This window comes from Argiope bruennichi, chromosome 4 (assembly GCF_947563725.1).
Source record: "Argiope bruennichi chromosome 4, qqArgBrue1.1, whole genome shotgun sequence".
NCBI classification, from domain to species: Eukaryota; Metazoa; Arthropoda; class Arachnida; order Araneae; family Araneidae; genus Argiope; species Argiope bruennichi.
Genome location: NC_079154.1, coordinates 59,553,540 through 59,580,763, shown reverse-complemented (window position 1 = coordinate 59,580,763; position 27,224 = coordinate 59,553,540). Strand labels below are relative to the sequence as shown.

At 28.9% G+C, this 27,224-nt stretch overlaps 1 protein-coding gene and 1 non-coding gene across 5 annotated transcripts in view; one reads left to right on the top strand and one right to left on the bottom strand.

Moving 5' to 3' along the window:
* The first annotated feature begins 4,426 nt into the window (after nucleotides 1-4,426).
* On the top strand, nucleotides 4,427-4,498 carry Trnah-gug (transfer RNA histidin (anticodon GUG)). Its single transcript has one exon. It is a non-coding gene; the product is annotated as a tRNA-His (tRNA).
* Nucleotides 4,499-22,096: 17,598 nt separating this feature from the next.
* The window catches only part of LOC129965363 (fat-like cadherin-related tumor suppressor homolog), a 509,169-nt gene continuing 504,041 nt past the window's right edge, over nucleotides 22,097-27,224 (bottom strand). For all 4 annotated transcript variants that reach the window (XM_056079193.1, XM_056079196.1, XM_056079195.1 and 1 more), the window contains one exon: nucleotides 22,097-24,732. In XM_056079193.1, coding sequence (XP_055935168.1) covers nucleotides 23,999-24,732 — 734 coding nt within the window. In that variant the 3' untranslated portion in view covers nucleotides 22,097-23,998. The remainder of the gene's footprint in view (nucleotides 24,733-27,224) is intronic.

Genomic DNA, 27,224 nt, shown 5'->3' with positions numbered 1-27,224 from the left:
AACTAGGGCATATGTTTTTTAAATAAGTTCATGAATGAACAAAATTTATTTTAACAATATCGTTTTGCATCGGTTCCTCTTCTCTTCTTAAACTTCAATTTCTGAAAGATAAAATGAAGTTTAAAAAATGTTTTAAAAGAATGTAAACACTAATGCTTTTGTATTAAAAAGTCAAAAATAATTTGTAATTAAAAATTTAGTGGTGAAAACAAAATCGGAAAAGCGTGAGGCACTAATCGAAAAATGAAACGTAATTTTCATTGCTTCCATAATATACTTTAATTTTAGTAACGTTAAAGAACTTTCTTTCTTTTGATAATCATTGTGATTTCCTTTCCTCTTGGCAATGTTTCCAGTGTCTATTGCATTTACCATTAGTCTTCAGACTTATGATTCAAAAATATTTCTTGCATTTTAATACTCGAAACCTCTGTTTTTAAACATTTTTTTTATTTTCAACTATTTATTAATCTATTCTACAACGGATTCTGCTCTTTAACGTTTGTCAATCCCCCCCCCCCAAAAAAAAATGTAAACTATCTTCCCACTTTTGCTATGTCAACTTTACCTGCTTCGTTCGCTACAATAAGGACAATCGCTACAAAATGTCCTAACACAGCATTACAATATGTCTTATTGTGAAAGAAAATATCAATTATGGTTGAATCATTGATTTTTTTTTCTCCTTTTGATGCTTTAACTTAAACCAGCCGAGAATAAAATTTATTTTATTTTAAATGTTTTTTCCTTTGATATTATAAATATTAGACAAATTAAAAAAAACACTAACACATAAAATTATGAGAGAAAAGAATTGTAAATAAAAGCTTTAAGATATGGAAAGAAAATCCTCCAAAATTATTAGTCTATTAATTATGAATTTCTGATGCGCCATCTTAACAAGTTATCAAAAAAATTTTATTGATTTTTTTTAACAAAAATTCTAAATTCTTTTGATGTTTCCATTTTGATCAACATAGGATATTATTTGTACCTGAAAAGGATCTTCTGTATCTATAAAAAGAAGTATTTATGGGTGCTTCACCAGTACCTGCGATGCCCAAACAAATGTATCCCACTCACAGCCATAAAATTCGACATACAGTAATGATGACTCAATGTACTTGAAAGTCTTGATTGTAGAGAAAAAAAAGCAAAAACAACAGCAATAACCAAACAAAGAAAAAGAAGGTGCGTTAACAAACAGTTGTCATTCTAAAGAAATTTTTCTTATGCCTCTAACGCAATTAATTTAATTTGTTTTGAAAATTTTTTAAGTAATTAATTTTACCAAAATAATTTAATAATTAATTCGAGAATGTTGCAAAAATTTTGGACATATAAATAACAAGATTACTAAAATTAATAACAAACATAAAAAAAAAAAGAGTTTGAATCTTTCAGGGTAACATAATTTTTTTTCCTTATTTTTTTAATTAAACGGTATCAACTATCTGCGTGAAGCGAAGCAATGATGATACTTGTTTAATTGAAAATTTCATCTGCATTCTGATAATGATATCTATTTACGTATCGTATATTTTCCTTTGATACAATTTCTAAAGATAATTTTTTGATAAAGATTAAAATAGACCATCTAGAAGGGGAAATGAGGAGATAATCGATTTTGTCATGGTTATCTGCCTTTGATTTCCTTTCCTCAAACTTCGTAAATAGAGCAATTTGGAAGATGGCCTGTTCTTATAGAGCATTGCTGTATTCAGCGTTCGTGAAATGAACCGTGATCGTATAGTGGTTAGTACATTGCTTTGTGGCCGCAATAACCCAGGTTCGAATCCTGGTCACGGCATGGGTTCTTTCTTTTAAATCTCACCTCACCGCGAGAAACATGAAAATATTTTTTAGTAAAATAAATGGGCATGGAACTGAATAAAAACCTAAACTAATTTTTTGATACCAATTTTGAGATTTTAAAAAGATTGATTCACTAATATTATGAATTCGCACTTTTTAAAACAGTATCAACAAAAATATAAAGTGCAGAAATTTATAATTTTGCTAAAATTGTTGCTGAATTATTTTTTGTTGTATATAACTTTTTTTTTTTTGCAATTCGTATAAAAATTGTCATTGTAAGATAATTTTTATAATCAACTAGCACCCTATTTTTGATTTCATAATATTTGTTTTATTTCATAATATTTTTTTTTGAAATATCACTTTTTATATAACTTCCTTTCGTTCAATTTTTTGTTAAATGTTTCTACGACACTGATGCTTAAAACATTTTTCTTTCAATTACTTAATTTAAAATTTATATTTAATATAATTTATATTTAATACTGATAATTTTTTACCAGTTAACAGAATCATGTTTATATCATTTTAATGCTCAACGCTAGTTTAATTTTGGCGTATGGAGGACAATGTATGAGTTAGGAGACGTAGAGTTTTGTTTGTTAAGTTTTTTTGTGATGTCACATTAAATGATCCATTGTTAAATTTGTTATATTTTTACCATTCTTATTTTATTTTTTTTAATTATCACTAACTATTAAATGACAATGAATTTTAAATTTAATTTCAATTAATAATTAAAAATAATTTTATTTGATGAAAATACTTGTATAAAATTTGGGACACTTGTTTCTTAAATGAATCAGCACATGAATGTAAAAAAATTTATTCTAACGATATCGTTTGCACTAACATCGTTTTTAAACTGCAACTTCTAAAAAATAAAATGAAATTTAAAAAAAAAATATTTTAAAAGAATGTTAAACAAAACGCTTTCACATTAAAACGTCAAATTACTTTTATTAAAAGTATGGTGGTCAGAACATTATCGTAAAAGTGTGAGCCGCTAATCGAAGTATTGGAAATTAAATAAAATTTGTATTACGACCCATAATATATTTTAATTTTAATGAACGTTAAATTTCTTTCTTTTAATATTGTGATTTTTTTTTTTCCTTTTGGCATCGTTTTTAGCGTCTCATGCGTTTTACCATCAATCTTCAAACTGATGATTCAAAAATATTTTTGCCTTTTAATGCTCTAAACCTGCGTTTTTAAAAACTTTATTTTCAACTTCTTATTTATTAATGTATTCTACAAGGTATTCTGTCATCTACTGACTAACATCCGCCATTCCCAAGAGAAATACGAACTATCTTCCCAGTTTTGCTATGCAAACTTTACTCGCTTCGTTCGCTACAATGAGGACGCTATATGTCCTAACACAATTATTGTGTGTGTGGGGGGGGGGGGAGGGAGATATCAAATATGGTTTAATTATTCATTTTTTCCTTTTGATGCTTTAACTTAAACCAATAGAGAATAAAATTTATTATATTTAAATGTTTGTTTCCTTTAATATCGTAAGTAATTATTAGACAAATTAAAAAAAAAAAATAACACTAAGTCATAAAATTATGAAAGATTAAAAAAAAAAGGTGTAAATAAGAACTTCCAGATATAGAAATAAATCCTACCCTCAAATTATTTATGTTTATTAATAATGAATTTCCGATGCCGCCGTCTTAATTATCACAAATTCTTTTATTCAAAACTTTTTTTTTTAACAAATTCTGAATTATACTTTGACGTTTCCTCTTTGATCAACGCAAGATAACGTTTATAGTTCGAAAGGGGTTTTCTTTAAAAAGAAGCATTTATGCGTTCTGCGCTAGTATCTGCGTTGCCCAAACAAATCTATCATCCTCATAACCATAAAATTCGCCATACAGGTAGTCGCAATGATAACTCAATGTGCTTTAAAGTCTAAATTTTAATGCAGAAGTTTTATTTTATATTTTGTAATGTTTTGGATGATTTTTCGCACATATTTGCTCATGGTGCTTCTAATGATTCGAATGATAGAGAAAAAACAAAAACAAATAAAAAGAAAGGTGTGCTAACAAACAATTGTCATTCTAAAAATTTTTTTTTCTCAAGCCTCTGACGTTTCTAATTTATTATATTTTAAAATTTTTTTAAGTAATTATGTTTACTGAAAAATTTAATAATTGATTGCATGAAATTCGGGAATATAAATAATAAGATTTATAAAATCAATAACAAACATAAAAATGAGTCAAAATAAAAAAAAAAAAAAAAAAAAAAAAAAACCATAAAAAATTCAGTATAACAAAGTTTTTTTTAAACTAAACAACATCGACTATTTACGTGAAGCAAAGCAATGATGATAAGAGATCAATTGAAAATTTAATCTGTATTCAGATGATAATATCTATTTACGTATCATATATTTTCTTTCGATGCGATATCTAAAGATAACTTTTTGATAATGATTAAAATAGAGCATTTAAAAGGGGAAATGAGGTGATAATTTGTTTCGTCAAAGTTGTCTGACTTCGATTTCTTTTCTCAACTTCACAAATTGAGTGATTGGAGGAAGACCTTTTCCTTTGGAACATTACTACATTCAGCATTCGTGAACCGAGCCGTGATCGTATAGTGGTTAGTACATTGCGTTGTGGCCGCAATAACCCAGGTTCGAATCCTGGTCACGGCAGAGGTTGCTGTTTTTAGTTCTCGCCTCGCTGAAACAAGAAAATTGTTTTTAGTAGAATAATTGAGCATGCACTGAATAAAAACCTAAACAAATATATTGATACCAATTTTTGAGATTTAAAAAAATTAAATACTTATATTACGAAATAGCGCTTTTAAAAACAGTATCAAAAATATAAACTTCAGAAAATTATAATTGTGCTAAAATTATTGCTAAATTATTTTTTTTGTTGTATATATCTTTCTTTTTTAGCTTTAATTTAAATTGCAAAAAAAAAAAAAAAAAGATAATTGAAAAATAATTTGTATAATCTACTAGCACGCTATTTTTTATTTCTAATTTTTCAAATAATAATAAGCATTATAATTTTTTGAAGTACAACTTTTTCATATAATTACCTGTCATTGAATTCTTTGTATGTATCAGTAAATATTTCAACGACTCTTATGCTAAAAACCTCCCCCCTCCAACTATAATTAAATTTCCCCCCTATTTTGAATACAAAATAAAAGGACTAATGTAAAAAAAGAATTTGTGTAAAAAAACGGTGTAATACAAATTATAGACTATTTTACTGCATTTTAATTATTACTTTACTGTTTTTAGTTACAATTAAGCAGAAGAGAAAGTTGTTTTTGTTTATCTATCTTAGAAAATAATATTGACTTTGTCTTAGTAATAATTTACATTAATTTTTTTTCTTGACTACTGTATTGATGCTTCTACCTTTGTTTAAGCTGTATTAGACTAATCAGCAAGTACAGTACACTCCCGAGTATATGGCCTAATAAGGCGGAAGGCCAGCCGAATAGGCAGGAGTTCCATGAACTCATTTGTTTGCCCACCAGTACTAGAATACAAAGTTTTCATACCAAAACTCACTGTTATAATATGTATTTTCTTACTTCTTACTGAGTACTAAACTCTCAATTTATCTCAAATCACGTAGAATGTGTATGTACGAATACCGGGGGTATAGTTCAGCAACGGATTGCAAAATCCTCCGCGCTGTTGCGCATGCGTTAAGACGGTTTTAATTAGTCAAAGTAGGGGTGAAAAGAAAGATGAAAGGAGGGGATGTTTACATTTAATAATGAATACTCGCGGTTTTCTGAGACGTAAACATTACAGATAATTATACCGGAAACGCGCTTATCGTTCCACGTCTCACCCCTTAATGAGATGGGGTCGTCGAAAAGCGGTTGTCTCAGAATCCGTGGACGAACTATACTGTATACTGTTATAAGCAGGAACAGCGGCAAAAATTGAGGTCCGTTACACACTGACGGAACAACGAACAACAAGCAGAACGCTGCTTTTTTCATGTCACAACTTTTATTTTGCGCACGGCACGTAGGCTGATCGTAGCAAACGCCCGCATCTAATGCCTTGGCAATATTGCCAATGCAACGCCTTGCCTTCTTTATTTAATTACGATAGAGGAAAACTAGGCTCGATAGTAAGGAAGCCGGATAAGCGTGAAACGGATACTCGGGAATGTATTGTAGCATTTGCATAGCTGCTGTATCGGTACTTTTAACGAATCTGTCCCTTTTCGAATCACTAATGCAAAAATTTTACAAGTAACTCCTATCATGACATGAGCAGTGTCCTATTCTGTGTGACATGGATAGTGTTATTCTATGTGACATGTTTAGTGTACAATTCTCTGTGATATGGGTGTATTGATTATTAGAGAGGGAAAAATATTAATACCTATTCTATGTGCGAGCGATCGAGGAAAATCACAAATCTTGTTTTCAAGTTATTTGAAAAAAAGAAAAAGCAAAAGATAAACACCATTAGAAGAGGAGTATCAAGTTTTCTCTATTTAGCTAGTTCGAGTTTAAAATATATAAATAAAAAAATAATGGCAGAATAAAAATAAAAAAAAAGCTAAAATAATAGAAAAAATTGGCATTAAAGCTGATAAAGAAAATTGAATCGGCGATATTAAAAGATTGAGAATTGCTACTAAACACAGAAATGTATTCGAAACCATTTATTAACGGCACAGGAGATATAGAAAATGCATCAACTATACGCATGAAACCGATCAAAAGGCAGAGGAGCCCTGGATGCTATAAATTATTTCTTCCTCGGTTCACTTTCTCCTCGACAAGTTGCTGCATGAGAAATTCCACGTTTCCCAGGACTGGGGAACACTCCCTTGAGTCCCTAGAGCACGTGACCCGGGCGAAGCGTCCCCAGAGACTTCTGAGGAGTAGGGCCCGCGCTCTTTTCAGTCTGCCAGGGTACGTGGGAAAAAAAGGAGGCAAAATTCTCGACTGCAGCCCCAGAAATAAATTTTCAGACTCTTTTTCGATCCAGACTGTTGATTTTGTCCGCGAATTCTTGTGAAATGATGGGAAAGTAATGTTACTAATATAAATGCGTGCGTTTTATTTAATCTGCAACAGAATCGAAAGTTATCGATTGTAGAGTTTACAGGAAAGTGTTCTTTATGAAACGATTTATTAATTAATTGTTATTGTTTATTCACAATTTTAAACCCGCAAGAGTGAATCCCTTGAAACTTTCTCTCAAATTTCATGATGTTATCCCTTCCATATAAAATTGTGAACCTCAACAAGTCATGAATGTCACGAATGCTCATCTTTATCTTCAGAATCCCACATATAAACTCTTCGTATTTTTAAACAGAGAGAAGAAAGCCAAATATGTATTTTGAATGCCTTTTTTTTCGAATGATTGAAATTAAAATTTACACGAACAATTTTAATAACAACGCCGCATATTAAACTTTATTTATTTAAGTTATTGAATTCTTTTAATCACATTTATATACATGCGAATGAACTGACTGACATACAGTAAACCTTTTGACGAATTTGATTCAGAATTCAGTACAAATCTACACTTATATTATTAAAATCGTATATAGAATTTAATTTATCTAAACTATGCTTTATTTTCTTGTATATGAAGTATAGAAAAAGTATAATAATCGTCAAAAATTGCGAACATGAAACGAGTTATGCGATGAAATGATATATATTACTCTAAAAAAATTCAAAATAATTTCTTTCAATCGTGATTTATCACCATTTCTTTTTTTATTTTGTAATTTTGATATTTGTTGGCGATAATATTAGAAACAATTAACTGAAGAAAGCTATTTTTATGCCGTTTTAAATTATCTATTTGATGATGCTAGTTTGGTTGATATGCTATTTTTTTCTCGGATTTTCACAGTTGGTTAAAAATTTATCTTTAAATAGTTGTTTTTGAAGTAAAGTTAGTTTATTAAAATTAATAATTACTAAAAATTTTAATGAAATTTTTTTTGTATCGATTTTAATAACTTTCTCAACAAAGTATTTTTGAATTTCAAATTTTTACAGATATACAATTCATATTATTTTAGAAGTCGTTTATTTGAATCATTCTCGTCATTTTATTATGCATTTCCCAGTTTTTCTGTCTATATCTTTATACATCTATTTGATTAAAGTGTATCAGTGGTAAAAATGGATGCACTTAAAAGCTGTCATCGTTGCTTATTTATGAAGTTAAACCTTAATTGAAAGCGTAACGAAACTTCAAAAATCTTATTACATGACTTAATTTTAAAAAAAATTAAAATTTAAAAGCATGTATTATAATGAAACTTGCTCATCATGGTACATTCAACGGTTATTATTATTATTATGATCCTCCGAACGCTAATGTACTTATTTCCATGAGATAGTGAGAAAAACACGCATGAAAATAAATACAGCTGTTTAAACACAATCTTTAAAATAAATAAATAATAAAAAAAAAAACATTAGTAACAACCTGTTTATGCAAAAAAGAAAAAAAAAAAAGTAAATACGCCCTTTTAATTTCTTTCCATTATACAGAAAATCGAGCATTTACAGTCGCTCTAAGCCAAACTCGGACACCACAGAAAAGATACTAATACAATCAAAATTATAAATAAAAAATGATAAGAAACACAGTTAAACAAAATTTCCATAGTAAATTTTTTGCAATTTTTAAAAACAAAAAGCAAAAAATATTAATGAATAATTAAACAAAAAATAATGCACAACTTGGACGGATTAGAAGATTTTGAAAACTAGTTAATATTTCCAATAAATTAATATTTTGTATACAAACCATTGTATTGATATTTTGTTCTAAATTCTCACTTTTTACAAATTAACATACTATTAGTTAATGGAAAGAAGAAGAAGAAGAAGAAAAAAAAAAAAAAAAACATAGAGAAGGAGAGAAAGTGATGGTCTCTGTGGAAAGAACGTTCATTCTCATGATAGAATTACTTTTCATATACACAGTGTTCTTCACTTTAAATTGACACAAAAAATAGATGAACCTAGCATTTTCTATCAACTTCATAGTCCATCTGAAACAAAACCACTCAACCAAAAACCTACCAAGCGAAAAATATGACAAAATTCTCTTGTTCGTGGGAACCCAGCCTACCCCGAGTACACACAAACCCACCCCCAGCCAAACGATTGCAGAGGGATTTCGACACGCCGAGGCACACAATCCACCACCTAACATCCATTACACACGTTAACAAGGGCCCGCACACAGGCAAATGACACGTCGGAAGTGACGTACATCCGGGGCCACGTGCCCCTAACCGAAAGTCTGGAAGTCTGGCACGCGCTGGCCACGGAACCGGCAAATGGATTAGCGGAAGATCTCGATGATCATTAATCCGCGGGGAAAATCGCGATATTATCTCCGGGATTGCCGCAATCAGGCATAATGGGGCAGCGATAAGAGCGCCGTTTAGGGGATGAGGGCCCAACTTTCAGGCTGGTTTCATGAAGTGCAGTTAATCAAGGTGGTGGGTGGACTTTTCGAGTGCGGATCTGGAGATTTTGTTTATTATTTAATATAACTGTATCCGGGGGCGGTGTTTTATATTGTGCTTATTACTCAAATTTACACTTTGCTCGAGGTGATATCGAGTTATACAAAGTGTATTAGGTTGATTAGGGTTAAAGAAGTGTTAACGTGAAAGGATTGTCTGCCACTTAATTCAGGTTATTATTGACTTACTTGCAATATTTTTTGCTGTATGATATACGAGTATAATCCGCATGGTGACACGATGTATGTTGGCAAAATCAAAACCTTATGATATTGCGATTTCGATTTTGTTGGCTTTCGTACAATATTTTATGTTTTCACTGATTCATACAAAAATATACAAACACAAAATATCGCAATCATAAAAAAATTCAAATTCGAAATTTTGACAAATGTCCACGTTTCAGATCTCACCGAGTTCGAAATGCACATTTATGGAATAATATTTGTCTGTGATGAAATATAATAAATGGTCTTTACACCAAATTTGTTGATGTCTGTCGAATTCGAATGAAATTTATTCAGGGGAAGTATCTGTTCGAATACAAGTTAACATAACAACAACAACAACAACAAAAGATTGACAAACATTCTACAATCTAGATCCGAATGAAATTTTGTAACAAATTCTACAAGGGTTTGATTGCCTGTCAATTTGTACTTCTGCATGCATGTGAACTCAAAACAGAACAATTTTGATAAATGCAATTTGGTACACAGTTTTAGCATATAAAGCCTATATTTTTAATTAAATTTTAATCAAATCCATAAAAGATTAACCTTTTGTTGGTCTGATCTTTCATGAGCATGTAAGCGCGAGAACTCAAAAATGAAAAGATTTAAATAAATGAAATTTGGTGACAGAACTTAGAGCCAGAATTTGCCTAGAAAAAAGAGCATCCAAAATACATATTCGATTTTCTGGTACTTGTGTATTAACCCGCATCCCAGTTATAAATCATTAAATTCCGGTTTTCTTTACAACGAACTAAACAACTCGCATGTGTGGGATTCTGAAAATAATAATAAAAATAATCTGAGCACTTGTGGCTCTCACGGCCACTCAAACTATGTGAGGAATTTTTTTTTCTTTTTTTCTGTGGGAATTATATCTTCTGGTGAACTACAGACAACAAAAATTGAAATAAATAACTGAAAACGAGCACGCGCTAAAAAGAGAGAGTGAGAAAGAAAACTAAAAAGTTTGCTGCAAAACGAAGGTATTAGAATCTAAATTTTAAAAAACAATTTCCATAATCTTAATTATCATATTTGTCTCTTTGCCAAATTCTGAGGTACACTGAGTTATAAAACTTCTCTATTCTATCAGTGAAAAATCTCTAAATTTATCAGGGAACCATTTAAATAACAAACAATAAGAAAACGAAATTCGATCCTTCTTGTTTTAAATTAGAGAGAAATGTTCGAATTATAATCTCAAAAATTTTGGAAAAAAATAATTAAATTAGAATGTTGGATCTAAAAATTTTAATACTTAAATCTTTCCAGAAAAAAAAAAGTATTTTTTTAATTGTCAAAATTTAGTAAATTCTATCAAAAACACTTGCTTATTACTGTAAAAGTCAGTTTCCGTGGTAAGTATTTTCATTGGATAGCAAAATATTAATTAAATCTTTCCGACAGTATTTAATTACGTTTTAAGTAATCCGTTACCTGAAAAATAAATATCTATCAACTTATAGTCCTACAGATTAAGGATATTTACGCTTTTATGGATTTTATCAAGAAAATTTTTTATAAAAAGTGAAGTATAGACAAACTAAACGCAGTCACGCTTTCACTTTTAAGATAAAAGTTATCGACTAACCCGGCAGACGAAGAAACTGCACGTGCAGCTTCTGTGATCATTTTTACATAATATTGCCAATAAATATTTCTTTTTTTTTATTTTTATTTAATTAATTTTCTTCGAGCTATTAAATTTTAATCCAAGTACATTTAAACAAGGAAAGAAAATATACGTAAAAGTTCTATTATTCTTTTTTCAAAAGTGGCAACATAGATCATGCTAACTCTTTGCACTCTTATGCCCAATCAGACTGCCATTCTTCAGAATGCATCGTTTTCACATTTCTTATTGGATGATATTATAAAAGATTTATAAAACTAAAACTCTTATATTAAGTTTTAGAAATTATAACAAATCTGTAACTATTTCTGCTATTTCTAAGCACTAAAAAGAATCCTTATACTCACATATGTATAATAATGCATCTCATTATTTCCCGAAATGCAATGGACTAAAAATATCTGAAGTTCGGGGTTGAAAATTATTTTCCAGAGCTTACCTTTTAAGAAACTGCGATTATCAAAAATCTTGAATGTAAAAGTTGTTCGTTTTAATGAGACGCTAATTGGCCAAATTTGATTTTTTTTGCTATATTCGATAGTGAAGAAGTTATAGAGAAATGAAAATTCAATCTCCCTAATTTCTACTCCCTTTGAATCCATTATAATATATACTAGGGAAATAACATGGGCAAAATGTTTTGCGCGCGCGAGTACACACACACACACACACACACACACACACACACACACACACACACACACACACACACACACACACACACACACACACACACACACACACACACACACACACACACACACACACACACACACACACACACACACACACACACACACACACACACACACACACACACACACACACACACACACACACACACACACACACACACACACACACACACACACACACACACACACACACACACACACACTTAAAAGAAAGATGGTTTTGGGTTTTAGGGACCAAACTCGGTGAAGATATGCAGAATTTTTCACAAAGTCATGAGGCCGCTGTGGCCTGGTGGTAAGGTCTTGTCTTCGGGACCCAAGGGTTTTAAGTTAGAGATCCGGTTCCACCGAAGAATCCTCGTGTAAGGGGATATGGTGTATATTAAGTCCGTCGGGGCCAAATGTCCAATCACTGGTGTTGTGTGAAAGTTTGGAGAGGGGCCGGTGCCAGCTCGGGTGTTGTCCTCGATATCTGACAGCGGTTCAAAATTATGAGGTCCGTTCCATAATAGCTTTAGTTTTGATTTAAAATGGGACGTTAATAAAACTAAATAAACAGTCCCCAAATCGTCCCCATGCACATCATTGGAATAAATAGCCTTGCTGTAAGGAATCGATTGAAAATGGAATTGCATTAGTGTATAAATGAGTACAAAATATGAATAGTTACATTAAGTATAAAAATAAGAAGTAAAGTTGATTGTTAATATTATAAAATAAACGACATTTTTTTTTTTCAGAATCTTATTGACATGGAAACAAGTCGTCAGTGAGCTAGTTGCAGATCAAACGTCTTAGTCTTCTAATATTCTTTGGGTACCTTTTGCATCGTAAGTTTTTACAATGACTTTTATTGAGTTTAATTATAGTTAGTTGTGATTAATGATAAGAATTTATAAATCCTTTCGAATATCTATGTTCCTGATAAATCGCGGCATGTTACAAATTTGCCCTGCTGTTTTTATTTTAGAGGGTTTCAAATTAATTAATGTGAATTTTTGTTATTGTCGCTCAGATGAAAGATGAGAAGAGTGATCTTAACATAATAAGGGTTGCAATACAGAACAGATTTAAAGAAACTTCATTTAACTATGTTTTATAATAATTTATAGTTCAAAATATTATAATTTTGCGAAAAAAATGATTGACAACAGCTTCAAATGTTCACAAAATATTTATTTATAAAAATATTTTTTACATATTATATTCTATATTGTCTTGATGTATGTGATATAAAAATTAAATTCGTCCATTATTTTTTAATTATTTTTTTAGCATTGAAAATTTACTAAAACTTCATTAATCGAGGATTTTTTTTTCTCCAAAAACTAAAGGTAATATATAAATATTTTCTTGCAATTATGATCTTTTAAGGCTATTTTAATTATTTGGTTCAATAAAAAAAATTGTAATATAATTTTAAAAAACAAACTAGTCTTATACTTGAAACGATGGTGACTTTTGATTATTCCTGTTGTAACTTAAGAGAATTAGGATTTATTCATTACTTTTTACATTTTGATATTTACTACATCGTTGATTATTTACTTCTTGTAAAGAGTGAACTTTGTAATTGACATTTCACTTATTTCTTGATATTCTAGAATTCTGAAATTTTGCATAGTTGTGTGTTATTAATTACATTTCAATATTTAGATTTTTTAATTATCAGTTAAATGATCAATTTTTGTTAAATTTTAATTTGTATGTGTGGCGCCATCTTGTAATGAATTTCAAAAAAAAAATATTTTATAACACCTATAATAATAAACGATGAAATATGTTAAAGAAAAAAATTACAAATAATAAAAAATGCAAGTTTTTAATATAATGTCTTCATTAGAAAAATATGAAATAGTTTTTTAATCAAAAATATGGATAACTACATAAAATTATAGAATCTGTAGTGAAAACAATACATTAAAGGGATTTAGTCGTATATCATAATAAAGAAAATTCTTAAATATTTATTAAAAATTAAAGTATGTAATAAATAGATCGAAATTCCAGTTTTCCGAAAAAATTCCATCAGTACCTCATGATTTTGCAGTTTTGTTTCCATTGTCCATCATTTATTTTTGATCATAAAAAAATCTATATTTTAGTGCACTATAAAAACAAGTTTATAGAGCATTAAAACGCGAAAGTACTTTAGTATTATAATATATTGTTAAAATATGTCATGTTATATTGCTATAATATGCCATGTAAAGCAAAACTTTTTTTTTTTCCTTTTTTGCACAAAATCATCTGCATCTCTTCACCTTTTTAATTTCTCTTATATGTGGTATACAGAGAAAGTATTGTAATTTCCAAAGATTCAAACTCCAGATTTTGGCGATTCTGCACGTTTCAGATACAAACAATTCCAAAAAATGCAGTTTTAAAATTATGCCTGTTCTTTCTGTAAACAACAATAACAACAAAGCAGTGTGAATTGGATAGATAAAATTTGGTTTATGCTCTTTACACAAATTTTGAAGAATGTTTAAAATTTGAACGAAACCCAATAAGTGGAAGTCTGTCTGGCTGTTCAACCACAAGTGAATAAGATATATACAAAGAAATCTAAATGAATAAAATCTGGTATATTGCATCTAAAATATAAATCTGTACCAGTTTTTGAGTTATGTTCATTAAATGTTTGATCGTTTGTCAGTCTGTATCTTTGCTGACACATAAACGGTTTAACTCAAAAATTCAGACTTACATAAATATAATTTGATATGTGATATTGTAACATAACTTGTAACTTCGTAATTCTGTTCTTTGTGAAATGTTGATTTCAATCGGTTAAAAATGAATCGTCTAATATTAACATTTGTTTTTCTTCACAATGTTATGAAGCATAACACGCTCATATATAAAAGTAAATACATGTGCGGGTTGCGGTACGAACTCGCAACGTTAGGGTTCATAGCCGAGTAACATAACCACTAGACAAAAGAGTACTCTCTTCTCCGGAAGTTGTTATCTGGCTTATAATGTTACCATCACATACCATGAACTCGTATCGTACACAGCCTTGTTTAAAGTTCACGATTTTTTGGAGCATGCGTGAAAGTTTCGTTAAGACCACTTCCACCGATTTGAATAATAAATACATCGACGTTGATAAATTAAAATGTCGCACGCCAAATTTACTCAAATATTTTATTGGGAAAAATGTTTTTATGGTTTAACTGCCCTTAAATGTCTTGCATATGATTATTATATGTTGTCACAAAATGGCTATATGTCACTTGCAGTTTCTGTTATTATATTAGAATTTCGTAGTTTACCATGTGTAATTTTTGATGTTAAAAATTTTGGTGATTTTGGTATAACAACGATGATATATATTTACAGATTTGTAAAAATATACTCTTCATAGTAAATTTTTTTAAAAATGTTTAATTATTAAGAAAATAAGATTGAGAAGGAACTAGGCTTGGATTACAATTCTTATTGATTAACATTATAAAATTGGATTTCAAGATTTAGTTCTTGAAATTTGAATCATTTATAGAAAATAATAGCTTAAGAAATATCTTTTAATTACCATAATTTTATCATTTTTCACTAAAAATTCTCGGTGTGTATCCTTGTGAGAAATCTGTTTTAATTTCTAGTAATATTAAAAAAAGAATGCACTGTTTGTTTTTTGTTCTGCAATTTAGAATGTTTGACTTAAAATTTACGACATGTGTAACGGGCATACTTTGGAGGGCAAGAATGGATGTCATATTTTTCGAAATTTTATTTGGAGCTTTAATTAATTAAATAAAAATGAAGCCAGACTTTAGCGTTTTTCTACAATAATTTCTGAAAATATTACTGCCTTTAAATAATTTTTACACGATTTGAAAATTTAAAAAATTATCTTTTGAATGATACTTATTTAAATGTGCAACTTTTTCAGGGAATTTTGACAACTTTAAAAAAATATTTTTTTCATAGTTACAACTTTTTTTTGTTGTTGTTGCAATGAAATTCAAACCCTTTTTTTGTTTCATAAAATATTTAATAGTACGATTTTTTTTTTTCCGTTTCTGAACGTTAAAAAAGTAAGATTATGTATATTATCTTAGCAGTTTATATGAGGTTTTGGCGATTGTTACATTAATGTGAAAGACAACACGTAATTATATTGCACAGACAGTTATACTTTTAATGGTATTAAGTATGATGTCAGGGGACGCGACTACATTAAATAGGTTGACGCTCATAATAAATGCAGAACAGATGTAAGGCTATTAAAACAATAAGGATTTAATGTTTATCACATTTTTGTGCTTAATAAATACTTTCTTGAGGAAATCAAATTATGCATAATAAATTTAATTGATGCTAATCACATGAAATATTCCCTGGAAACCAGCTAGACATGCTTAATGATTAGTTTTAATTTGAAGTTTTTAGAATTTCGATTTATTTGTTAAAAACCTCGTTAAGAACATTTGCTTAAAATTGTAGATCATTAAAAAACTATACAATACAATAGAAGGATTAACTGAATAACGAAGAAAAAAAATCTTGCTTTTTTTTTTTTTACGTCAAAAAGTGAAAAAAAAAAAAAAATGTGCCACCTAAAAGAAATAAGCTAATTCAAATGCTTTCATTCTCAATTGTGGTATTTATAATAAAAAAAACTTTGTAAGCTATTTTATTTTTTGAAATATATATATATATATATATATATATATAATATAATATTGGATTCTCTTTTATAACAGCTTCTATGACGGATCATACTTTTTCTGTAATAAATGCACTCCTTTCCTTTGAAAAGCTATATAAGGATCTAGTCCTTATCAATGTTTAAACATATATAGATTAAAAAAAGATAAAAACTGAGATCAGTCGCTTTTACTTTCTCTTATACGAAGTATAGAGAAAATACTACAATCGTCAAAAAATTAATTAACTCAATTTAACTCAAGATTGTGATGAATCTCCGCGTTTCAGATCTCCCGTTTCTGAAGCTTGTTTTTCATTTTTACAGCTTATAAATACACCATTCTTATTTAGTCAATATGCAGAGCACATCCCAGTCAAGGCCGACTAAGCTTTCTGGAGACCTATATAATATTGTTCCCTTTATGAGACCAGATATTTTTATTTTATTATTTTAAAATGTTTAAATTTTTTTAATAAAAAATATATATGAAACTGAAATAATGAAACATTTAATTGCGGATCATATTTAAGAGAAAAGAAAATGCAAACCGGATACAAAATTTAAAAATAATTTTTAACAAAACGAAAAATAACAAATACAAAACTTTCTAAAATAAACTCTGAATATAATCAGATTTCAATTCTTTTTCTTTACTGATAGAAATTTAATTTCAAACTTAATTTTTAACCGTATTGTAACATTAGTTTGAATCCCAGCATAAACACGATTTAAATCAGGGATAGCAAGCCAAGAATAGAAATACACACATAAAGCTTATTTGGCCGAAGTTTCGAGTACAATTGGGAACAAATCATCTTAATCAATGGATGTAACTATAAAAACACCTTTATTTAGCTTTAGATGTCTAGTTTCTAACAAAGAATAAACACATCGAAGCGGACACACAAATTGTTCTGCAGAAATTCAATGAAAGCTTAAAAATTTCGTTTTCCCCCTCAAAGTTCCAGTATTGTCACCTAGATGGCGACGTGTATTGTTTGCTCAAGAGTGAAAGCGCGCACAAATAATAGGCGCGCAAACGAAAGAATAGGGTTATTTTGTTCTTTATTTTTTGTTGTAGTTTGACATTTCTTTCCGATGTATCTCTTTACGGAAAGTAATGATGCTTACTGAAGACTTGAAGAAGAAGGAAGGCACATTCCTTATATTTTTATCATATGAATCGGCAAATTCTGAAACAACAATCGACTGCAATACCTTATTCTGCTACTGATGTCATTTGTTTGAAAACTTAGGGAAAAAAATTTCAGATTTTTTATTTTTTTTTTTTTATTTTTGCGAAATAATTTACTAACATTTAATCGAAGAAAAAACTTTAATTATCAAATGAAAAAAAAAAAAAAACATTTTTGACTGCAAAATAGGCAAATTTATATTTACGTCTCGGGAAAAAATGCAATTAATTATGAATTCGTATAAGGTCAAAATCGACCTTTTATTCAAATATTAATTTTCGTGTTCTAATGAACAGATTTCTCATATATTGTATTTTAAAATATTTTTCGAGTCTTTTAGATTAGGCGGGTACATCAAAGTACATAAAAATTAGTCGATAAATTATAATGAAGTTAAATATATATGATTATATGAAAATGAAAACTTGGAAATCTTATTTGGAATTACATCCTGATCGGAAGACCTTATCTGGTTTGTTTTTTAAATATATTTTATGGAAATTACATTTAACAGATATCATTTTTATTGTCTGAATACTGTAACATTTTTCGAATTATGTATACTAAACTTGATGCCCCAAAATAGGGAAATCCTGATGAATTTTCGGTTATTAAAGTGCGATTGTAACAGAACTAAGCAGGCAGGTTGTCCAGATTCAATGCAAGTTATGGACACAATGAAAAATGTCCAGTTTACACAGAATGCATATCTCAAACAAAGTATTGGCAAGTGGCATTCGAGGTAAAATATAGTTTTCCCTCCCCCCCTGCAGTGGAAGCAGCCTTCAATGTATATCACAATGCTAGCTGATGATCAATTTATTGTAACCTTAGAAAATTTGTAACCCATTCTGTAGAAAAACCACAAATAAATAAATAAAAATATTTTTAAAAAATGAAAGAAAAGAGCCAGTGTTTTAAATGTAGAAGGAAATAAATATTAACCAAAACTTAGAGGAAATTTGATATTTCTAAGGCTCCTAAGATATAAAAGCTCATTAGATCAACATTATCTTTTTAGATTAAAAGTATAAATTGCCATTTGCTTTTATTTAAAAGCGTAAATTTTGAGTAGAATCATTTGCATCAATCGTTGATTCCTCCTATTCGTGGTGTGATTTTTCTTCTCCCCCCCCCCTCCCCGCAGGAAATCAGTGCGACTGGTATTGAAGGGTTTCTGTTTTTCTTCCAAAGTGTAATGGTGTTCAAGTGGGATACCTCCGTTTTCAAAAATGTAAGATCATATAAAAGAGTAAGAATAATTTCGCTACTTATTTCTAAATCAGCGAAACATTTTAAATGCAGTAAATTACAAATGTCAATTAAATATTTAAGTAAACATTTAATATTTTTTGTTTATTTTCCTCTCAATGTCACGAAAAGCCATAGAAATTTGTAATACAAACGGAGTGAGATCGTTTTCTGTACTAAAATGCACCAAGAATTGCATGCTGAAAGAATGAAGTGACATATGTTTCTGAAATTTGCCTCCTCTTTTTTTTTATTTCTTCATTACCATTTCAAAAGTGTCGTTTTAATGCTTCTTAATATAAATATTTGTGATCCCTCTAAAATTCATTTTTTTTTTGTGTTTATTCAGCATTCAAGATTTCTATAATTATCATTCAAAATGCTAATTTAGCTTTGATTTTTTTATCAAAAAATAATGTTCTTCAAGAAATAGTTGTCATGAGAGTAATTTTTCAAAATTTAATATATTGAAATAATTTTAAATTATCGAACATTTTTAGAATAGGATTTTTTTTTTTTCCTTTTTTCAACGAGATGGAACTTTTTGATGTCTTTTGGTTAAAAATTTGGCTTCAATTTAAATCCACACACTTGTATGAAATACAAATCAAGTTCAGTGGTGTAGAACCATTTAAACAAATGTGGTATATAATATACTTACACGATAATAAAGAATATTTACTATATGAGTGAAGGAAAATAAATATTATAGATGCGGTAAACAAACAATACAGGAATTTCTTTCAAATTAAATAACTTTTATTAGAAAATAAGTTTAAAAGTAAAATTAGAAAAGAAAAATTCCCTCAGTTTATTCCTTATTTTCTTGTCCGTATTTTCATAAGAAAGGACTCAAAATAATTCAGTGTCTGTGGCCTCATCGGGCATCAAAATCTATCTTTCCCCTGGGATTAGTATAAGGTAAATGGGGCTGGAAGTATAATATAACTTTTTGCCCCTTTGTCGAATTTCATTTTAAAATGTGACACAACAGCACTAATATTTTATCTTCATAGTACTCAGATTATTTAACCCCTCCAACGGTTATGTCTTAGAATCAAGTATGCAAGGAAAGGCATTGTTCGTTTCAGAAACTCACACTTTCCACTTTTAGATGATTTTACTCCACTTAAGAATGATATCATGCGTAAGAAGTTTCTCCAAAGTTCTTTTCCAAAGTTGAGATTTATTTTTTTAAATTTGTATATTTCTACAGGCTACTTAGTAAAAAAATTAAATCTTCTTCAGCTTTTTTTCTCATTCCTATTTTGTTAAAATCAATTGAAGCATTCCACATTAATTATGTAAAATGATATCATAAGTTATTTGATTATGCATTTCTTGTTCTTTAAACAAGAGCATATATGGGTTTTTGTGTATACATCATTAATTATTTGATAGTTCCACATGAGTCAGAAGTTTACTGTGGTGATTTTGAGAACATTGTCAATTCTTTTTTGTATGCATATTATACATAATGGCTATTACAATTTATTGATAGAGCAGTTGTACTTGTAAAAGCTTTATAATTTGGATTTAAGACCAACCCACCTCTTTTTAGGTTTATGTAATGACATTTTTTAAGAACCAGACTATATCATCTAATCTTTGAAGGACTTTTTTTTCTTTTAAAAGAGATATATAATTTGTTTTGTTGTGTAATAACCAATAAACAGATAAAACAAATAAAATTTAAGAAATGATTTATTACAAGACCTTCTGAGAGTATTTACAATCTTCATATGTACAGTGTGGCTTAAGTAGCACCAATGTGGACAAATATTTTCTCACTGGCAATATTTGGCCAGATCTGGACAGAAAGTTTGGCGATCTCTTGGCAAGAGACACACGAATTCAGACTAACTAACCTGATAAAAAGATACCATTGCAAAAGTTCCTACACAACACAAACTTCCTATCTAAACCACAATCTCTCAGTTTCTAAAGGAATTTTTGAAAAAAAAATATGTCCATACAATGCTAGGCATTGAATAAGAAATTGAATTATTATTTATTATAAAAGACTTGTTCTGTTAAATATAAAAAGGAAACCATGAGAACATTCATGCCTTTTCTATACACTACAATAAATACAAATGTTTATACAAATAAATGCAATGTTATCAGTTTATGAAAGTTGGATTTCCACTAAAGCTTTTACATTCTTAGCTAAGTAATGTGTTTGATCAATCAGAAAGCTAGACTGAACAAATCAAAATACAGATCAGACCATTTGAAATTACAGGCTAGATTAGAATCATTCTTTTTGTTCCTTTTTTTTTTGTAGATACAAATATAACAATGAGTTTTAAATGCTTGCTGCTTTAGTTTCAGTCCAACTCATTAGCAGAAAAAAATCACAGGGTCTCAGTGGTAAGAGAGACTTTGTGAAACTGCAATGATTTAAATAATTTTATTAAACTATGAGTATATTCATATTTTTTTTATTTCATCAATTTTTCTTCATAACTGGTTTAAATGCATGGTTTGAGTAAGTACCAGAAATTTTCTATTATTATTCTAACTAATATTTATGAGTAACAATCCAAAAGAAATAAATTTATCAAAAACAATTACAGTTGTCTAAAAATTTGAATACATAAGGATAAAGTATAAATTTCTAATATAATTAAGCTTACATGTTTAACCATTTCTCTCAGGCTAAATGTCTTTAGGCACTTAATTTGTTATATAATTAAGAATTAATATTTTTACATCATTTCATTTACAGTACTTGAACTATAAGCATAGAGAAAGTTTCTAATGGAACAATAAAACACTAAATTGTCTTAAAGCAGCTCCCTATTTCTACAAGATGAGAAATTTTAGAATATGAAGATAATATTTCAAAATGAAATTCTTTTAGTTTTTAAGTCAATATCAGCTAGAACGCTAAAAATTCTTTCTTAAAAAACATTAAAAATTGCTGAATACAAGTATCAACTTATGTAGTTCTCTATCATGGAATTTAAAGATCTTTAAAGGATTTGAAATATAATTCTTGGAAATTTAATTTAACAATGTTATTGGTAAAATTAAAAAAAAAATAAATATTTTTCTTCATGAGTTTATCTTATTTAAATAAATATTGACAAAAAATGTTTTATATAAATCCTGGAAAAAGGAAAGGATGGTTATGGAAAAAAAAAGCATCAAAATTGTTCTAAATATTAGAATTCTTAGACTTAACTGTGGTTGTAATGTTTTCTACATTAATTATTTTAAGCTTTTAACTGAGAAATTATAAATTCGTGAGATATATGAATCACAAATGTCACACACATAAAAAAACACATAATAAATTACAACACAGATTTATAACATTTGACTATAAATGTAACAGCCTGCAACAAAGACATTTTACATTCTTTCATAACATTGAAATAGCATTTAAACTATCATTTATTTAATATAAAAATTATTTCTGGCAAGAAATTTAGTGCACGATCTTAACATGTGAATTTATAAACAAATTGGCTTCTTTCATTTCTCTTAGAAATTCTAATATGGTGGAATGTTAAAAAACTTTGTAATTCCTATATAAGCAGATACAGCAGGAATTAAACAATTTTTAGAAAATTTTGTTTTAAAAAAATCACAAACAACAAGAACAGTATTTTGGAAAAGGTGATCATTGGAAAAGTATGCCATTATACAAATGTTTTGGTATAAAACAAAAGAAAATGTTTAATGAAAAAGGAGTTTGGCACAATAAGCAGCTGCAATGTAGACCACAGCTAAATAAAAGGAAATCAGCTGCCATAGATGTTTATCACAAATTGTAGAACAGTTTTTGCTCTGCTCAGTATAAAATTACAAAAATGTTAAATCTTATAAAAAAATGTCCTTTAAAATTACCACGATTTTTGAAAATATATAAAGAAAAAATATATAAAATGAGATTATACATTATATATATAAATATAAACATTAACAAAGGACTGACATAAATATAATATGATAACTACTTAGATTGAAATGGAAAACTTGACAAAAGAAATATTTTTTTTTCGAATTTAAAACAGTAGAATCTATTTTGACATCATTCAAGATTACTTAAGTCTCCTAAATTATTTGAATGAATAAATTAATGTCACTATTGTTTTGATACAAATTAATCATCACTTCAAATCAAAATACTAAGAAAAAACTCTTTCATGAAATGTTATATAGGTTATATTGAAATTATAAAAATCCGAGTATTTCTTACTCTCTATCAAATATAGTAAAAACTCTTTTAAATGGATAGTGAGAAATAATAAAATGGTGACAAATTCAATGGGGGAAAATGAATGGGCTTAAAATGATAATTAGAAAATGTATACTGGAATGCGATTTGCAATTTAAGCATATTATATAAATGTAAATTCTATTAAAACAAAATTCTACTATATTTGAAATATTCATTAATTTAATTTTGAAGGCGCAAGACTGCATTATAATGATAAATATGATCAACTGAATAGCAAATATGATCTTTTGAAATTAAATCGCATAAATGATGTGTTCTATATATTATATACAAAAGACGTTCTGTCATGAAAATTGATCTATACAATTTGGTCCTTAAGAAGAACAAATTTAACTGAAACCACAAGTCCACTTTTAAATATGGGAAGAGGATTTGTATGTTGATGCTCACTTCTAAAAAAAATTGGCATACATTTAAATAAAAATTGACAGTAAAAAAAACATGCAAAAAATAAATGCATATGCATTCACATACTCCAGAACAATTAAAAGAGCTTTTACCATATACAAAATCACGAATCTTTACTTATTTCTTGACTTTTTTACTTAGTCAGTATTCGATACAGAGCATCATTCTGTCTAAGCAGTGTTTGACCAGCAGTTTAACAGGAAAGCTTAGCACAGTCTTTAGGACTGTTGAGAAACTTGTCAATCAATAAGGGGCGAGTAATTGACCAAAATTTGGGTTTCCCAATACGAATTATAAATTAAAATTGCAAACAGCTATAAATGAGTAGAGCAAAATCTGTCATTAGAAAAAGATACTGGTGGCTTCACATCAACACTTTCGTAGTCCACATCACTGCAGTTAGCTTCACTATCATCAATCTCACAGACAGCCCCAGAGATATCAGAGAACGAGGCATTCGTTGAGGTATAGCCTCCAATGGACATTGACATGGAGTCCAGACCTGATGCATCCATTGGAACGTGAAACCCACGTCCTCCCTGAGGTGGAAAACCATAGGTCATGACTTCATCATCTGACAGGTCACTGATTTGACGCTGGTTGTTATTCCAGGTGTGATCTGGGCTTGTGTTGGCTGTACTAGTAGTATGAGTAGGAAGGTACGAATTGGGATGCCGTTGGTACTTGTGGGGCGAGGCTGGAAGACTATCTGTCCCATCATCTGCAAATTCAAGATCATTCATTCCCAGGAGGTTTTCAAAATTTGGTGCAGGGAGGACACTGTCACCAAAGTCGGTATCATTATTCTCCGAATCACCAACATATTCGGAATCGGGACGATCAAAATCCAAGCTGCCAGAGTGGTTGCTTGATGGAACCTTGTTCTGCCCATCACCTTTCGGCAGAAGTTCAATCTGACTGGCACGGCTGTTAGATTCAGTGCTAGGGATGCTAGACGAGTCTCTCACTTCTTTTGTAGATACCTCAACTATGTTCGAAAGAGGCTTCTGCGAGGCAACAGCCCAATCAGAGCAATCCCATATGTAACCTGGAAGGAGAATTTTAATAATGAGACAATGATGAATTTTATTAAAATACAATTGAAACAAATTTTTCCTGGTGAAAATAAAAGATTATAGGAAACTGAAAATCTGTATTGCATTTTAAAGGGAATAGGTAAGTCTTAGAAATTATCAAAGCAATTGTCTCCTTCTATCAGAAATGTTAATCATAAATCGGAACTTTTCACTATCTATCAATATAGCATATTATGGATTAATCTAAACACATTACCGATGAAGAGATTTTTCTCTTAGAAAGTTGCGATACATTAACTTTTATGCAAGAAAAGAGAATATTTCAGACCAATAACGTGGAAAATATAATTATTCATTATGGCAATATAAAAACCAGAAAGCATTTAGTTTTACTCTATAGAAAATCTCCCCAATCTTCCCAGTTAAGATACATTTTTTAAAAAAAGAAATAATGACGAAAAATTGTTAAGATCAATTAATTGAAATATAAGGTAAATCCTTGATGTGTTTTAAATATAAAATGATGTAACTAATTAGATAATAGCAGTTTACACAAAAACTCTTCTCATGGAGTAAAAATTTTCTCTATTAATAGAAAACAACAACAACATCCATTTTTTTCATAAGTGATGCTGTATGTTATATAATATTTATGAATAAATTTTGACGCCACACTTCTTTAAATGCTCTTTAAGCCCTATACAAACTTAGTTTTACACAATGGGTATAAAAACACACAGTTGGCAGAATGTGTAACATTGCACAATTAATGTTATATCATTCCCCAAATTTAAAGAAATAGGTATTGATAAATCCACATCATATAGTTGAAATAGTCCTTGATAGTTCAAAACTTGACATGTAGTGCAATTTATGTCCAATTGAGTCACTAATCCATTCTTCTTTGCTGAGACTGAGACACTACAATATGATTAAAATTTTTGTTGTCTCTAGGATTTAAAATTTATATTTGAAAATTCTTTGACATATGTGACATTTTTGACGTGTATCTCTAAATGGAGATAAAATCTTGAAAATCTATTTCAATGGAGTTTCCTAGTCACTGTTATGGCTATATCAGTCCCTAGATACAATCCTTTTAGATTTCTTCTCATATGATTGTTAAGAAAACAGCGTGTAAATCCTTCTAATATTGAAGACATAAATTAACACATTTGCTTTTGCATTTAATACTAATGGACGTGCAGATAGAACTATTTGCGCACGAGTCATGATACAAAAGGTAAAGACATTGAAATTGATAATGGATTGTAGAAGTTAAGTTTTTGTAATTGCTTATAACAAAGAAAATTATTTATAAATGTCAGATTATAGTTTTTAAAACCATCTACATTCAAAATTTAAATTGTTTTTTTCTATTAGAAGAAAAAAAGTGTTTTAACTATGAGAAGATTTTTAGTGCAACTGCACCTATACTATACTACTTAATTGATTACTTTTTATGCACTCTATATAAAAGAACTGTTAATCAAGCTGATAATAATTATAAAATAAATTTGTTACTGCTATCATTTAATCTAATTAAAAAAATGCTAGGCTTCTATATTTTTTCCCTTTTTTTTAAAAAATAGGATGAAAAAAAGTACCTCCTAATTCTTAGCTAAGCAAATAATTTTGCATTATGAATCTCAGATGCATAAAAGTTTAAAAAAAAGCCTAAATATATGTCGTAAATCATTTAAATAAAATAGCAAAGTAAAATTACAACTGATTTAAAAATTGAAAAGTATTAATTTTGTTTACAATCTTAGTTAAACACATTCAGAGAAATTTCAACAATATATTGACAGTCAATACACCATTTACAAAGCAACTAATAAGCAGTTTGATTATTATAGAATATCTGAAGTGCAGTAGTGCATTTGATACAAAAATGCTCTGTGAGACATAAAGTGAAAAAATAATTGTGAGGGTATTATAATATTGTTCCAGTAATTAGTGAAATATCTCAAAGCCAATTATTTGATTCATATGAAAAACAATTGATAAAAATAGAGAAATTAATTTATTTTGTACATTGTGTTTTTGTCAAATTTGACAAAATTAACATTCAACATGGAGTTTTGACTGCAGAACTTCTAACTACTAAATTAAAAATTTTTAAATATGCACCTGTGAGTGCATACTGTCTCATTTCTTTGTGTAAGATATTAGTCGATGTCACCATACCAACTAAATTTTCCATACCCTTAAAAAAAAAGAAAAACATAAATCGTTGTCAACTTTAGAACTACTTCTTAGTATAAGTGACAGAAAAGGAAAAATGACTTTAAAAGAAAAAACGGGATTGACTGAAGAAAATTTTAATACAATATTTAAACTTAATGTATTTGATGTGAACATAAATAAAATAAAACAAATAACACTAGTTCGACAACATGCCTGAGTCAAAAATGTACATGTGGTGAATGATGCTGGGAATTAAAACTTGAAATGTTAATATGAAGTTAATACATATGCTTGGAATCAATGTTAAAAACAT